Source organism: Neofelis nebulosa, chromosome 1, assembly GCF_028018385.1.
Source record: "Neofelis nebulosa isolate mNeoNeb1 chromosome 1, mNeoNeb1.pri, whole genome shotgun sequence".
In the NCBI taxonomy this organism is placed as follows: Eukaryota; Metazoa; Chordata; class Mammalia; order Carnivora; family Felidae; genus Neofelis; species Neofelis nebulosa.
The window spans coordinates 5,903,884-5,920,289 of record NC_080782.1 but is presented as its reverse complement, the minus strand read 5'-3'; the positions used below and the strand labels follow the sequence as shown (position 1 = coordinate 5,920,289).

Genomic DNA, 16,406 nt, shown 5'->3' with positions numbered 1-16,406 from the left:
AATTAGATGGCCGCATGCATTTACAGTAATTTTAGAGGCAAAGACTAGTAGCACATTAAACTGATTCTCGACTAAAAACACTTACCTGTATCAGTAATTTGCCCTTTTCCCTTTTAAATCACAGAAGTCATAGGCTAATTATAGACTCTTTACAGTACTGACCTTGGGGTTGATTACAAAGTAGGTTTTCACCAGGTGCTGTTTTAAATATGGGTCTCTGATATCCCCATCTCCTTCCTCCACTTTATAAGCGCCATTCAAGTGTTCCAAGGTGACAGAAGAAATGTGAACACGTCTGAAATTCCATTTTAAAACCATAATCAAGATAAACATGGATACACATGAAGATTTTTCTGTTTACTTGTGATGTCAGGAATCATACCTTCTCCCCCCACCCTCCCGCCCCAGTGAAGGAAAGATTGTATAAGGCTGTATGTTCTTGGTAAAATTGACTGTAAGGTTTATATTTTATGAAATGGGGCTCTGGATAGATGCTCACAGAGGTCATGAGACATTAACATTTGGAGCTTCTCTGCATTTACGGAAACCTGCACGGTGGGTGTGGTGAATTACAGCCAATAAAACTCGATCATATTGAAGTTTTGTGCGTGAGGATATTTTTGGAAACATATGCCAGAGGCATTCTCGGGAGTATGCTGATCTACACACAACTATGGATGACTTAGTTCCATGCTTCCCACGCTTCTCCAAATTATTGCACTTGCATCAAAATCCTCTTGTCTGAAACATGCTCTTCTAGCCACAGGTAGCTGCTACCTCGTCCTCATTTCAATAGTACTGGTTTCAGAGGTCATTGGTCAAGAGAAATGCCATTGCACTGCGTTACAAAACATCTTTCCCTTCGGGTACTATTTACGAATTTGCAAATAAAAGTAATTCAGGATCTGATATCCAGAGTCTTTTGACCTTGGGTCATGGGGTGGTGGAACTGAGTGACACTTGAGAGTTCAAGTTTATCGGATTAACGTAGGAGATCACTAGGGCAGGAATAACATGCTACTAACGGAGGCAACAGAAGCCGTCAGACATGAGCAGTCAATCCCTCGTTAACCTCTTGCCGATCATTCATTTCTAATCATGCGCACAGCCTGAAGAGAGAAATCCAGTCCGGCCTTACCCAGGAACCCCTCCGGCTTCCATGTGATTGGCTAAGGTAACGTCATGTGACCATACGTCATACTGCCACTTCTGCAGACCGATCACGCCGCAGAGGACGTTCCCAGAATGCACTCCGACGCGCATGTTGATATCCACCCCGGTGGCGTCCCTCACTTTCCTAAAGAGAAGGCAGGCAACGTCACCATCCGGGGATATCGTCTTCTTCCTGTAACTCTTGGGCAATTTTCTGGGCATTTTATTACTCAGAATTTCTCAGACTGCTGGAAATACAGTCCTGACTTCTTCCCGGGGCAGAAGATTGCAGCTCTGAGCCAAGAGAAAGGGCGTTTTCTTCCTGGTTACTCCCAGACTACACCAAAAGCTCCCAAGCTGTGGCTCTCCAGCCACATCAGGCCAGACTGTCAGCACTAATGTAACCTTTTGGCTGTAGCTTCTACTTTTTCAACAAATATGTGTATCAGGCACCTGTCACGTGTGGACACCTGCTCCGAATTTTCACCCTAGGATCGTGTGACATTGCCTCGTATTATCAGAAACGGTCTGAGATGCCATATAGGATTCTAGCACTCGGCACAATGTACACCTCCAATGAATATTTTCTGTCGATAAGGGACAATATGGCTTATTTAATAAGCCTAATAATGACTTCAGCCTGAATAGGAATTTCTTAACAAACTAACCATGACTTCAAAGTGCTTCAATCGTGCACATTCTTTAACAACAACAACAAAACTCCATAAAAGTTTTAACGGTGCATAAGGTATCATTAAAAAGAAACTAACTTTAGGGGTGCCTGGGTGGCTCAGTTGGTTGAGCCTCCACTTTGGCTCAGGTCATGATCTTGTGGTTCCTAAGTTCGAGCCGCGTGTCGGGTTCTGTGCTGACAGCTCAGAGCCTGGAGCCTGCTTCAGATTCTGCTTTCCCTTCTCTCTGCCCCCTCCCCTGCGCGCTCTCTCTCTCTCTCTCTCTCTCTCAAAAACTGAATAAACATTTAAAAAATTTTTAAAAACTAATTTAAAAAAATCATTTGAGAAACACTTTAGGACCCTATTAGCAACTCCTTTACAGAGACAAATGAAGAACGTCCTTTAATAGCAGCTGGAAATGCTTGTTTATTTCTGCCAGCTAAATACATTTATCAATTAAAATATTACTGCAAGTATGGAGAGGTGCCCGGTACATGGAGAGAACTACCCCAGAGGAGACGTGGAAGGAAGCAATGACGTTGATTGCAACCCAGCAGAGAGAAGGTCACCAGGTGTGGGCTACAGTAAATAAACATCTCAAAATGATGTAGGCCGGGATATCATGCTTCAGTGACAAAATGACATCATTTGAACAAGCTAAAAATGGTAAGAAATGGACCCGCAGTATAAAAAGAAATGGTTTCCCGTAAGAAGAATCTAATAAACTGTTCCTTCCCCTCCCTCCCCTCTCTTCCCTTCCCTTTCTCTTTCCCTATAATCCCATTCTGTTTCACAAAACAGATCACAACCTATTCGGTACCAGCAATTCATCCAAACTCTTCCGTCCACATGATGGGCCAGAGCCTCCACATGACATTGGAGAGCTGCGTTCACCCCCCCCCCCCCCCCACTCCATCCTCCATCAGCAATGGGTGCGTATGGCTGCCTGGGCACCATATGGGCCGTAGCTCTGGGCCTTTGCTCGAGGTGGTCCCTCGAAAGTTCTGCTCCTCACTGCCCTGAGCCTCTCTTTCCTGACAGGGCGCAGATGTCACATGGCCTTCCACGAGCAGCTTAGGCACGACCTCATTGGGGAAGGGCTTCTGCGTTCTCCTTGTGGGTTGATGTGGGAACCCCACCTCTGTGCTCCAGCCTCTCTGAGTATAGTCGAAACTCCCCGTCTGTGTCCACATCTGCTTTCAGAGTATCAGGCCCATGGAGACACAGACCTAGTCTGAGTGGTTTGTATACCCATCAGTGGATTCAGGGTCTAGTACAACATAGACACTTGGTATAAGTTTAGTAATTGATGAATTACTGGCCATTTCTGAAGGATTTACTGTGTTTCTGTCTTTGGGAGATAATGATCCTGAAAAGTTTGTCATAGAACCTGTAATTGTTCTTAAGATTTTCTGTTATTGAGACAGAACAGTTCCAACCACATGGCATTTCCGTTTATCAAATATGGTCAGCAGAAAGTCACGAGGGAATAAGAGGCTCGATGACGCACTCTGTGGTTGGCCACTTTGACAGAACTGACTAGTGAAAGATTTGGCTCTTTAAAACCATCTCCATGGCCTTTATGTCTTTTTTAGAAAAATGGGTTGATCAAGGGTTCAAATGAATTGACTGACCAAATGTTTTAATGGATTTGGATGCAACCTGGGTGATCTATAGAAAAATACTGAAATAGTTGCTTAAAGCTTGCAATAGTAGACAATGTGGGCGCCTGGATGGCTCAGTCAGTTTAGCGTTAGACACTTGATTTTGGCTCAGGTCATGATCTCATGGCTTGTGAGTTCCAGCCCCATGCATGGAGCCTGCCTGGGATTCCCTCTCTCTACCCCTCCTCTGCTTATGCTCCGTACCCCGCCCCCTGGTCTCAAAATAAATAAATAAACTTAAAAAATTATAGTAGACCATCTCTTCCGTTTCAGAGGAACCCTAGTCACTTATAAAGTCAGGGCTCTGCATATTACTTTTTTTTATTAAAAACAGTTTACACTTTCATGACAGGGAAAAAAAAATCTCTCTAAGCCTTGGGAAGATTCCAAACCACAGCTGACGTGCTTCCCTGTGGTGCTTGGCTAATAGAGAATGAGGTGTTGAACAGGTGCGGAGGTCCAAACACGGAGGAAAAATACAGACAAATGTTCTTTGATCCATGTTGCTGGTTCCTAGGAAAAACCTGAGAAAATATGGCAGAATTCTATGTTCAAGCGTACCCTTTCTGTCCACCAGCTTAAAAACTTAGAATTCTTGCATTCATCCTCATCGTATGGCTCAATAAGTGGGAAGAGAAATATTTGCCCTTGTATTTTAGAAGAACAAATAATTCCTGACATTTGCTGAGATGCCCTCTCTTTTCCTGCCCTTTATTGTAAGTGCAACAAAATAACCTATTACTGATTATTTTGTCAAATGCATATGAGCTGAACAGATGACCTACACCAGGGAGACAATGTGGAAGCTCTTGGTCAAGGAGTGGCAGCTCACGGAGACACACAACCGTCGCCTAATTTGAAGCTTAAATTTAGTTTAATAAGCAAGAGTTCTGGAAAGTTTCCTCCAATCTTTTAACATTACTGAGATTCTGGACGTGTGAGATAGTACTTATGCATCTATGACGGATGGATAAATAAAACGTGATATATACATACAATGGGATCTTATGCCACCATAAAAGGAATGAAGTAGTGACACATTCCGCAACGTGGATGAACCCTGAAAATGTGATACTATGTGAAGTAAGCCATACTCTTAAACAATAAATATTGTGACTCCACTCATACAAAATATCTAGAAAAGGCAAATGCATAGAGACAGAGAGTAGAAAAGGAGTTACTAGGGGCTGGGAAGAGAGGGGAAGGGGAGTTCTTGCTTAATGGGTATGAAGTTTCTGCTTGGGAGACGACAAAGTCCTGGAAGTAGATAGTGGTGATGGCTGCACACATTTTAAATGTGCTTAATGCCATGGAATTGTACACGTCAACTTGTTAAAGGGCAACATTTATGCTATGTGTATTTTACCACAATAAAAAAATAGAACAGAAAAAAATTACTGATGAACTGGTGACATGTGAATGCACAGAATGTAAACATTCTTTCTCCGAGAAGCTCTTTAACATGCTGGAGTAAGGAAAACATAGCAGAATTGGAAAACAGTTGCTTCAAAAGCAGAAGTAAAATTTTAGTAAAAGGGTGGGTTGTTTAATCCAGTATATTACTCATGCACACAATAAGTATATTTGTCCTTTACAAAGTCTTTCCACATCAACTGGAAAAAGAAATCCAGAAAAAAATGCTTTCCTTCACTAGAATCCATTTCATCCCGTGTTCAAAACTAACACCGGGGTTGCCTCCGGGGACAGGTTATAAATTTGAGAAAACCTATTAGCTTTACTGATTAGATTCACTCACATGGTCTAGACCAATGGTGTCCGAAATAGTTAATTACTACGGGCACAAAGTAAAAATACTTTTCATGTCGGAGAAGACAAATGAGTTACTTATGGGAAGAAGCAGGAAGAACAAGGTGATTCCCACACGATGGATTTTGGGTGTGAAGCAGACTAATCCTTCTTCAGTTCTTTCTTCAGTTCCACTTAATTCATCTGTCTCCCAACGCTGTTCTGCCCACAGTGGTCTAAGCTTGGGATCTGGACAACTGAGGCTTCCCACACTCAGTGGAGGCAGTGCGGGCTTCAGTATTTATTCCTGGAGAGCCTTGGGAAAGCCCCCACAAACGTTGCAGGCCATTTCATCACATGACTAGTATATACGATGGCCAAACATGTGACTGCTTGACTTGGTGCTTTCCCACTGAAAGCCCCATTTACTCTGGGGCAAGGAGATGGAACATCAACCATAATTCCTGTCCTGTTTAGACTGAAAATGTGTGGAGGAGGGGGTAAAGTCACTCGACCAAAATAGGCAATCAAAAAACCCAATAAACTAAAATCTTTCAATCCTACAAACAACAAGCAAGAGCTTTTACCATCTGGAAGAATATTCTGGCTTCTACCAAAGGCATTATGAGAGCATATTATGGCACTGGTATAAAAAATTAACTCTATACCTCACATTTTTAGCTGGTATTTGTCACCATAACATTATTTTATGTAAGTAAATTTTCTCTAAAATTATGATGAAAACATACACTATGGTTATAAACTGAAATTAAATTAATAGAACTGAGCATTTTTGACTAGATCCAGTAATTTTGGGCTAGACTTTTATATTAATTGTGGTCTGGTGATAAAAACTACTTTCTCCCTGACACCCTGAGTTTAGCCACACTGTTTGCCAGAAATTATTTACATAAAAGTATTTGAATCACTACATTGTATACCTGAAACTAACATTACACTGTATGTTAACTAACCAGAGTATTTTATTAAATTTTTTATTAAAAATTTTTTAACGTTTATTTATCATTGAGAGAGAGAGACAGGATGACAGAACACGAGCAGGGGAGGGGCAGAGAGAGAGGGAGACACAGAATCCGAAACAGGCTCTAGGCTCCGAGCTGTCAGCACAGAGCCTGATGCGGGGCTCGAACCCACGAACCGTGAGATCATGACCTGAGCCGAAGTGAGACACTTAGCCAACTGAGCTACCCAGAAACCCCTAACTAGCCAGAATTTAAATAAAAACTTAAAAAAAAAAGAAGAAAATTTTTGTCACGTGATAAGAGCACAGACTTAAGCTCAGAGCAGATATTTAAATGAAAAAAAAAAAAAAAGTCACTTTTGAAACCACCCAAACCATCCCTGCCCATAGATATCTATCTTCGTGTTACTCTCAGCTAAGGCTGGTGGTAACAATACACTTGGAGAAGTCTTACTCTGGACCCAGTTACTCAGACACCAATAACTGAGTCTCTGAGCACTTACATTTAAATGCACAGTAATGTGTTTAATCCCAGTAGAGAGAAAAACAGAAACAGTCGTGAGCATTCTAACTCGAGAGTATTATAACAGTTAAAAAGGGTCCTACTGAGCATTACACTTACTTTATGGCTTCACACATATCCAGTCCCATTTTCACACAATTCTTGGCATGGTTCGGGAGAGATATGGGGAGTCCGGACACGCAGTAGTAGCAGTCTCCCAAAATTTTTATTCTCATGCACTCATTCTCCTGGAAGAAGAGATCACAGAATTGCACTCAGAGCTTACATCTGGTTTAGACTTTCCGAATATCATCAGGTGCTGTTTCTACTGACACGCCGTGGCCGTCACCAGGGTTTGTGGGGACAGAAATGACCAGCGGTTGGGTTTCCCTTCATCACCCAACAAGAATGAGCCACCCCATGGCCATTTGCCGAAGCAGGAAGACAAAGGAAATGGGGAAGGAAAGGAAAGCAGAGAGAATGCTCTGGAATGATTTACAATTAACAGCAGCAGAAGAGTATAATAAGATCATTCTCTTCAGTCCAAACATCCCAAATACTGACGGTGAAGTGAAATATTCCAAGGAAAGTAAATGATGACTGGAACTTGACTGGAATTACAATCGCATGTCATTTCCTACTATACTCATGGTTTTTATTTTATTTTATTTTATTTTTAAATTTGTAATGTTTATTTTTGAGAGGGAGAGAGAGAGAGAGGCAGAAAGAGAGGGAGACACAGAATTTGAAGCAGGCTCCAGGCTCTGAGTTAGCACAGAGCCTATTGCGGGGCTCGAACCCACAAACTGTGACATCATGCCCCGAGCCGAAGTCAGTTACCCAACTGAGCCACCCAGGTGCCCCTTCATTTATTTGAAAACTGAAGTAGATTCTTACCTGCAGAATATAGCTTCTGATAAACATCTCCACAATACAAAAAGTTACCATCCAACATGGCCAAGTAATTTCAAATGTAATTCTGACCTCAGGTTAAACTTTTGATACAAAGTTGGACTCGTTATTTTTCATGCCTCAGTTGTTTCCATATTATGATATTGAGATTAACTTCATTCATATGCATTAATCCTACATGCATTTCTAACTTTTCTAGTTACTTTACAGACTCACCACTAAGGAAAAGAGAAAAGGAAAGAAAAAAGAAGCAAAAACCGAAAGATACGCCAAACACAGTTTTTTTTTTCTTTCGTAACACTAACACAGGCTTGCATATAAACTGAACACATCTGAAATAAAAAAAAACGAACATAACATTTTCTTGTTCTCAAGTAGGTGTTAGGTTTCTTGAAGATTCTTCATATTTCTTTCCCTGTCTGATAGAGAGTGCACAAGTTAGGGCATATTTTCATACTTTTCTATGGAGCTTGGTAATTTCTGATTACAAATATCATTAAGTAATAAAAAGGCAAGCAATTATGTATTAATAGGGCTTCTGTCTCATACTTCCTAAATACGTATCCTGAATCTTGAAAACACCAAGTTTAATAAAAGTGAATTCTTAGCATCCTTATCAAAGATCAGTTGACTGCATATTCAGTTGACTACATATATATATACATATATATATGTATGTATATATATATACATACATATATATATCTTATATATATATAAGATATAACTTATCTTTGATAAGTTTAATCAAATATGTTTGTTTATTTATTTCTGGGCTCTTGATTCTCTTCCATTGGGCTGCATATCTTTTTTTAAATGACTTATTTATTTATTTATTTATTTATTTATTTAATTAATTTTTTTTTTTTTTTGAGAGAGAGACAGAGCATAAGCAGGGGAGGGGCAGAGAGAGAGGGAGACACAGAATCCAAAGCAGGCTCCAGACTCTGAGCTGCCAGCACAGAGCCCGATGCGGGGCTCGAACCCACGAAGCGTGAGATCATGACCTGAGCTGAAGTCAGATGCTCAACCGACTGAGCCACCCAGGCCCCCCTGTATGTCTGTTTTTAATGCCAGTATCCTACTGCTTGGATTCTGTATCTTCACAATACATTTTGAAAACAGGAAATGTGATGCCTCCAGCTTTGTTCTTCTTGCTTAAAAGTGCTTTGGCTCTTTGGGGTCTTTTGTGGTTCGATATGAATTTTAGATTGTTTTCCTGTTTCTGTAAGAGACGCCCCTGGGATTTTTATAGGAATTGCGTTGAATCTGGAGATGCTGTGGGAAGGAAGGACGTTTTAGCAACATTAGTTCTTCCAACGCTTGAACATGAAATGTCATTCTATTTATCTGTCATTTTAGATTTCTTTTTTCCTCCATGTTTTATAGTTTTCAGCGTACAGGTCATCCACCTGCATGGCTCAGTTTATTCCTATGTATTTTATTCTTTTTGATGCGAATGTAAACGGGACTATTTTCTTCATTTCCTTCTCAGACACTTCACTATCAGCATAAAGGAATGGAACTCATTTTTGTACACTGATTTTGTATCCTGCAACTTTACCAAACTCGTCTATAAGCTCTAACAGATTTTGTGGACATTTAAGGGTTTCCTGTACACAAGGTCATACAATGGAAACAGATAATTTTACTTCTTCCTTTCTGATTTGGGTGCCTTTTATTTCTTTTTCTTGCCTAATTGGTCTGGCCAGGACTTCCGGTACTATGGTGAACAGAAGTGGTGACAGCAGACATCCTTGCCATGTTCCCAATCTTGGAAGAAAAGCTATCAGTTCTCCTCCATTGAGTATAAAGTTAGCCACAGGCTTTCATACGTGGCTTTATTGTGTTGAGGTGAGTTTCTTCTGTACGTTATTAGTTAAGAGATTTTTTTTAAAAATGTTTATTTATTTAGTTTGAGAGAAGGAGAACATGCATGAGTTGGGGAGGGACTGAGAGAGAGAGGGAGAGAATCCCAAGCAGGCTCCACACTTATCAGTGCAGAGCCTGATGCGTGGCTCAATCCCACGAACCACGATAGCATGTCCTGAGCTGAAGTCAAGAGTCAGACGCTTATCCCGACCGAGCCACCCAGGTGCCTCTAGTTAAGTTTTTATCATGAGAGGGTGTTTAATTTTATCAAGAGCATTTTCTGCATCTATTGAGATGATCCTGTAATTTTTATCCTTCATTCTGTTAACGTGGTCTATCGTGCTGATTGATTTGTGTGTTGAACCATCCTTGCATCCCAAGAATAAATCCAAATTAGTCGTTGTGTCTGGTCCTTTTCATGTGCCTTTTAACTCATCTTGCTAAGTGAAATAAGCCTGACTTTATTTAGGATATCCAGAGGGTAGATAGGGCATGATCTCACTTGCATGAGGGATCTAGGATAGTCAAGTTCACAAAAGTAGAGAGGAGAAAGGTGGTTGCCGGGCCGAGGGGAAGGAGAAAATAGGGTGGTGTCAGTCATAGGGTACACAGTTTTTGTTAATTTTTTTTTTCCATTTATTCATTTTTGAGAGAAAGAGACAGCACACAAGCGGGGTAGGGGCAGAGAGAGAGGGAGACCCAGAATCCGAAGCAGGCTCCGGGCTCCGAGCTGTCAGCCCAGAGCCCGACGCGGGGCTCGAACCCACAGACCACGAGATCATGACCTGAGCCGAAGTCGGACGCCCAACCGACCGAGCCACCCAGGCGCCTAGGGTACAGGTTTTGTTACATAAGATGAGTAAGTGCTAGGGATCTACTGTATAGCATGGTGTCTATAGTTAACGATACTGGGCTGTAAACTTAAACCTGTGCTAAGAAGGCAGAACTTACGGTAAGTGTTTTAAGCACATCATCATCGATCAGAAATAAGGAGGACAAAAGGAGACTTTTGTATGTGGTTGGGTTGTGAATGGCATAGACTGTGGTGATGGTTTCACAGGTGTATGCTTATCCCCAGGCTCATTACATGTCACATATTAAATATGTATAGTTTTGGGTAGTGTGTCAATTATACCTCAAGAGAGTGGTTAAAATGTTTTAAAAAGTAACAGTGAATGACCCATGATTTGGAGTTCCTTAGTTCAGTTATGTGCTTTATGTAGAATTCACTCAGTTGATTGAGCCATTTGCTTACGATGCTGGCCACCTCCAAGTTATTTAACCACGAGGCATGAACTGGTACCCAAAACATGCTCCCTCTGTGACCAACAGTGGATGCACCAAGCCATCCTAGGCTGTACCCTGGTATTGCCTGGACATTCCTTTGTTAAAATCATCAGAGAGGAACAGGAAGTCACAGTAAGTACTTCTGTTATGAGCAATGAGTTTTGTCTTCCCTAAATTCGTATGTTGAAGTTCTAACACCTGGTACCTCTGAACTTGACCTCATTACAGATAAAACTAATTAAGAGGAGGCATTACAGGAGTTGGGTGGGCCGCTAATCCACTACGATTGGTGTCCTTATAAAAAGGGGAGATACTGACACTGAGACTTGCACAGAGGAAGAACGCCATGTTAACACTGGAGTAATGTTATCACCCACCCAGACTGGCATGTTTCTTCCTAATGTGACAAAAATGATCTTTTATGAATTCAAACTTTTAAGACATTATTTATGTTTTAAACAATCTTCTAAAAAATGGGCATCCAGGGGTGCCTGGGTGGCTTGGCTGGTTAAGCGTCCGACTTTGGCTCAGGTCATGATCTCATGGATTCGAGCCCCGCATTGGGCTCTGTGTGGACAGCTCGGGGCCTGGAGCCTGCTTGGGATTCTGTGTCTCCCTCTCTCTCTGCTCCTCCCCTGCTTGTGCTGTGTCTCTCTCTGAAAAATGAGTAAACATAAAAAAGTTTATAAAAAAAAAATAAGTATCCAAAAAAACTCAACTTTTTCCTTTGGTTTGGTAAAGGAAGAAAGCAGTGCTACACTCTGATTTTTTAAAATCCCCAGGGAGATCCACCATGGCCAGGCAGGCAGCATAAGGCATCTCCTGGGGAGCCTGACCCAAGAGTGACTCTGTGAACATCAACACGCCACATTTATTCCAAAGAGGCTTGGGTGGAATGTTCTGTATGGTTTAAAAGTGAGGTGACTCTTGCAGCGAACTAAATTTGGGACCAATTCTGTCTTCCCTCTATAAATAATTCATTTCAATAAGCATAATGAAGTCTTTTTTGCTGGAAACAATTCCAAGAGAGAATGAGGCTGACCAGTAATGTGTTATGAGATGGAAGTAAAGGGCTAGCAAGGAAGAAAAAAGTGTTTATCGCTCTTCCCACAAGGAACCCTAATGGTTCCAGCAGATACGCGAGTTGTAGTGTGGATTTCAGATTACCTGTCGCCATTTCCTCTTGGTGAAATTTCCCATCCACGAGCAAATGAATGGCAAATAGTGAACTTACATTTCTGTTCAAGGGGCACACGGGTTAATGGATATGAGTGAAACAACAGTAAATAAAGGGCTTAGGTGGAAAATAGGCATCCTATTTATTCTAGGGGTTCTTCCAGAGGGCTGGCTACATGAATTACAACTGGACGGGTTACAACTGGATGAGAGGCAATCACGTTTCCAACTCCTGACATCGAAATGCCTAAAAAGAGATGCCTAGAACAGCACCGGGCAGAGTGATGTGCATCTTAAATCTTACCATCTTGAACACATTTACTATATGTGTGTTGAGTTCTGTATAAGCAGAAGTTTTAAATATAGACGCAAACCTGCTAATTCTGTGCTACAACGTTTCTCATCCCCAAGAAAGGGCCGAGGCTCATCAGGGCCCAATGGCAAGTATACCCAATGAATGTATATAAACACCATTCCTAAATAGTGCTTTACGCAAAAGCCAAAGGTTGACAAGGGACCAGAGAAAAAGTGAGCCAAGATTTTATAAATCCTCCAAGTGGAAGGGACTCACTAACACTCACCTTTGCAATTTGATCGAACTTTCCAAACAGCTCGTTCAGCATGTGGACCAGTTCTCCTGGGGAGCAGTCACTGGCCAACCGGGTGAAGCCAACGATGTCTGCGTACAGGATACTGTGGGAGGAAGGGGGGCAGCGTGTGCAGGTTCATACTTGTTAAGAAGTAATGATACTTTTGTCCATTAAAACAGTATATAGCTTTATTTAACATCTATATTTATATTTTACAAGAAAAATGGCATCTCCCCAGATAGGAAATTCATACACATTTTGCCAAACTTTCCCATTAAAAATGTTTTCTTTGATGCTGAGTTTTTACAATTAAAATGGGAGAAGAAAAAGTCACATGGCACACTTTGTCCATTCTAGTCCATTCGGACTGATCACCTTTATTCCTTCATGGCCAGTCCCACCCTCCCTCCCTGGTTCACGAGGTGTTCGCCCTGAGAGTTCATTACACTGGCCTGATTCAGATTATCAATGGAGTATGCTTCTGTTTGCTCGTATAAGGGCCTGAGAAAGAAGTCTAAAATTCCTGCTGGCAGTTTGAGATTCAGGATTTGGGAAGCAACGGATAGCTGTGACCCTCATATCTATAAATTCCTCTCCTCCTCATTATTATTAACATGATTATCATCATCATTAGGGAGTAAAGAGCTAGTATGTATTAACAGAGAGAAACATTTTGTTGATGTTTCTCAACAAACATCATAATGGCTGAAGCAGAACTAAAAGTTAACTGATCTTTACTGTGGACAAAACGAACAATTCTCATTTAAAAAAATTAAAAAACCCTCCGGTATCACCTGGACTCTCTGTAATATCCACATATCATGTCTGCCTCTTTGCTTATGTCTGGCCCGTCCAGGATGAAAAAGCCATACGTTTTCATATTTCTTATGAAAATAATTTGTACTCCGTGCCACTTATGTACGCGTTTACATTTTTTTTAAGTTTTATTTATTTAAGTTATTTAAGCGTCCCGACTATCCTTTATAAAATTAAATGGAATCCAACACTGCAAACGTGTCCCAGACAATCTCTGAAGGCACCTCCTCAAGCTGCTTCGCCGACCCTTGGCCTCCACAGTGTGGTAGTCAGCTTCCAAGATGGCGCCAGCGAGCCTCACTTCCTGGTACTTACATTCTTGTACTGTCCCTCCCACACACAGAGACTCGCATAGGGGTGACCTGCGTCATCAAAAGGATGCTGCAGAAATTCGAGAAATGGCTTCCAAAGGCTAGAACATAAAAGAATTGCAGTTTCCCCCTGACTCTCTCTTGGATCCCTTGCCCTGGGGAAGTGAGCTTTCGTGTTGTAAGAGCACTCAAGCAACCTATGAACAGGCCCAGGGATGAGGAACTGAGGCCTCCAGCCAACAGTTGGGATAGACTGCAAATTATCTGAGGGGCCACCTCGGAGGCAGATCCCCCCCGCCCCCCAGCAGCCTGCCCAACGGCAGGCCTGAGTCCTCACAAAAGAGTGTAAGGCAGAACCACCAGGCTAAGTTGCTCTCAAAGTCTGACAAACAGAAACTGTGAGATGGTGTCTATTGATGTTTTACACCACGAGGTCTGGGGGATACTCTGTTACGTAGAAACTGCCAACCAAGACAGCATGGGAGCCTTCATCAACGGCCTGAGGTTGGTGGCATGGCCACTCATTTTTACAGGTCTCTCTGTTCCTGTGATTGTATCACAGGTACTTAAAGATGTTCTGGGACCCTGTTTAGACACAGCTGCATTTATCTTCACATGTTTTAAATACTCCATGTGTCACTTAGAAGTATTTCCTGAGATAGGAGAGACATTGCTGATTTTTGGACAGCTAAGTCTGGAAAGGGCAATTTCTAGTGTTAATACACCTTGTTAGATAGTGTGAGAATGTTTTTTCCTTTAATTCTTTAGGTGAAACACTTAAAAACCTGAAGGCAGGCCAGTGTTTTAAATAATCTTACTCCTTAACATGTGTGAATGTTCTTGAAATACATCTATTTTTTTTAATCTCTCAAAATGCTAAGGACTTAAAAAAATTTGTTTTTACCTCTGATTCTTCATTTATCCAATGCTTCCTTAGTTCCTACTGATATGTAACTTTTTTCTGTGATTCCCATCCCCAGATGCATTTCTCGTCATACACTTAGCTCTGTGCATGCTTGGGCCACGTTCAACACTAGCTCTACGCACCTATCCTAAATTCTGAGGTCAGACTGAGGTTTGTCTTAGCTGTGTGTTTCAACTGCAGTTAAGTATGTTTCTTAATAACGAACTTCAAAAATCATTGACTTGAGGCCACTAGACTGGAAGCCAGCATCATGCACCAGAAAGGGTCTGGGCTTGAGAGCAAAAGGCAATTCGTCAATGCCCAGCAAACTGTAGATGTGCCTGTGGTTGCTGTTCTTGAACTATTGAACAGGGTGGGTGATAACATGAAGGTGGAATGAATGAATGAGAACAGATGCACGAGGTACTTATGGAGATAAACCTGGTGAGAATAAAAAGCATCACTGCAATATAGTTGAATGGATGTAAGGACAAAGCCCAGAGGCTTTTTGTATGAGGAACGGGGGCGAGGGGAGTCAGAGAGGAGTGAGAGACCGGGCACCCATGTCTGGAAGGGTTGTGTCCTGCAGTTGGGAGATGGGGAGCACGGGAGGAAACCCCCTCCCCGTGCGTAAGTGAGAGCCTGCGCTGCTCCTCTCTGGAGCTAGGGGAGAAGGAGGCCGCTCACGGTTCTCCTTCTGGACCTCAATCCTATGCTGGCATCATGCTGGTTTTCCAAGTACTGTGATTTCAGGAATGGCTCCCCGGGAAGAGACGGGACAGACTCTGGGAGACTTGGAAAGCAGGAACTTTCACCATCAATGAATTAAGGTGCCTATCAGTCCCCTGTGATACTGGTCACCGGCTGGTCACACCCCAGAAGCCCATCGTTCCTGATGGACAGGAAATGCTAGCTTCACTGAGGCCCTGACCCTGCCAAGCTCTTCTTGAGGAATCGGTTCTTCTATCAAGAGCCCACTGACCCTACCTTCTCTCTTCAATCTGCTGAGTGTGCTGGGCTCCGGGGATGCCATGAGATCCGACCATGAGCTTCCTAGAATAAGCACTCCAGAAACCACCTCTCTCTCTTGGGAAGGAAGGTCAGCCATAGAAAGCAGGGCCATGATGGACAACACAATCTAATACCATGAAGAAGATTCTATTTTCTTCTCTTCATGTGAAGAACCCAAGAGGCAGCAGAAGGGTGGGTGGAATCGTGTTAACAGTCTCAGCAGAGATAGGACTTGGGAAGACACGAGCTCCCAGGTGAAAATGTCCCCCGTCTGGTGAATGGCTCCCCAGACTCACTGAGGAGCGGGGACAGAGGGACATACATACCTCACATTGGTATGTCGCTTGACATACAGGTTGTGGAAGTTGTTTGTGTTTTCCATTTGGCCGGCTTTGGGGCCCTGCAGCCTCTGGATGATCTCAGCTTTCATCTCCATGGCTATGTGAGCCGGCAACAGAGACAGCAGGAGACGCTCCTGAAACGAGGCGTGGGAGAAAGACCGAGAGATTTCAAATCATTAAGGTAACATCCCGGCGATATTGGAAATCACCGCCGATCTACAGTGGGGCCAATCCGAGGACTCTGTCCAACAAGTTACCATATGGAGTGTAGAAATACATGTTGAAAAAAAATCAAAATTTCTAAGGTCAGAGTGTGTCGTATTATTTATTGAGTTCTGAGTATGTGTTCTTCAGAGTGGGGAATAAAGGAAGGCAAAGTTATTTCCCCCAAGGGTATTATTTATCTACTTTGATTTTAAAGTAGTAAAGCAGAAATGATATAAAAATGCCAGAAACCAACGGTCAG

General features: G+C 42.3%; 1 protein-coding gene across 5 annotated transcripts in view; it reads right to left on the bottom strand.

The window, feature by feature from the left end:
- The window catches only part of ADCY2 (adenylate cyclase 2), a 418,010-nt gene that overhangs the window by 117,621 nt on the left and 283,983 nt on the right, over positions 1–16,406 (bottom strand). For all 5 annotated transcript variants that reach the window (XM_058715319.1, XM_058715313.1, XM_058715293.1 and 2 more), the window contains 5 exons: positions 15,926–16,074; positions 12,549–12,660; positions 6,841–6,968; positions 1,139–1,297; positions 163–295 (listed from right to left, as the gene is read on the bottom strand). In XM_058715319.1, the coding sequence (XP_058571302.1) occupies positions 163–295; positions 1,139–1,297; positions 6,841–6,968; positions 12,549–12,660; positions 15,926–16,074 (681 nt within the window). The remainder of the gene's footprint in view (positions 1–162; positions 296–1,138; positions 1,298–6,840; positions 6,969–12,548; positions 12,661–15,925; positions 16,075–16,406) is intronic.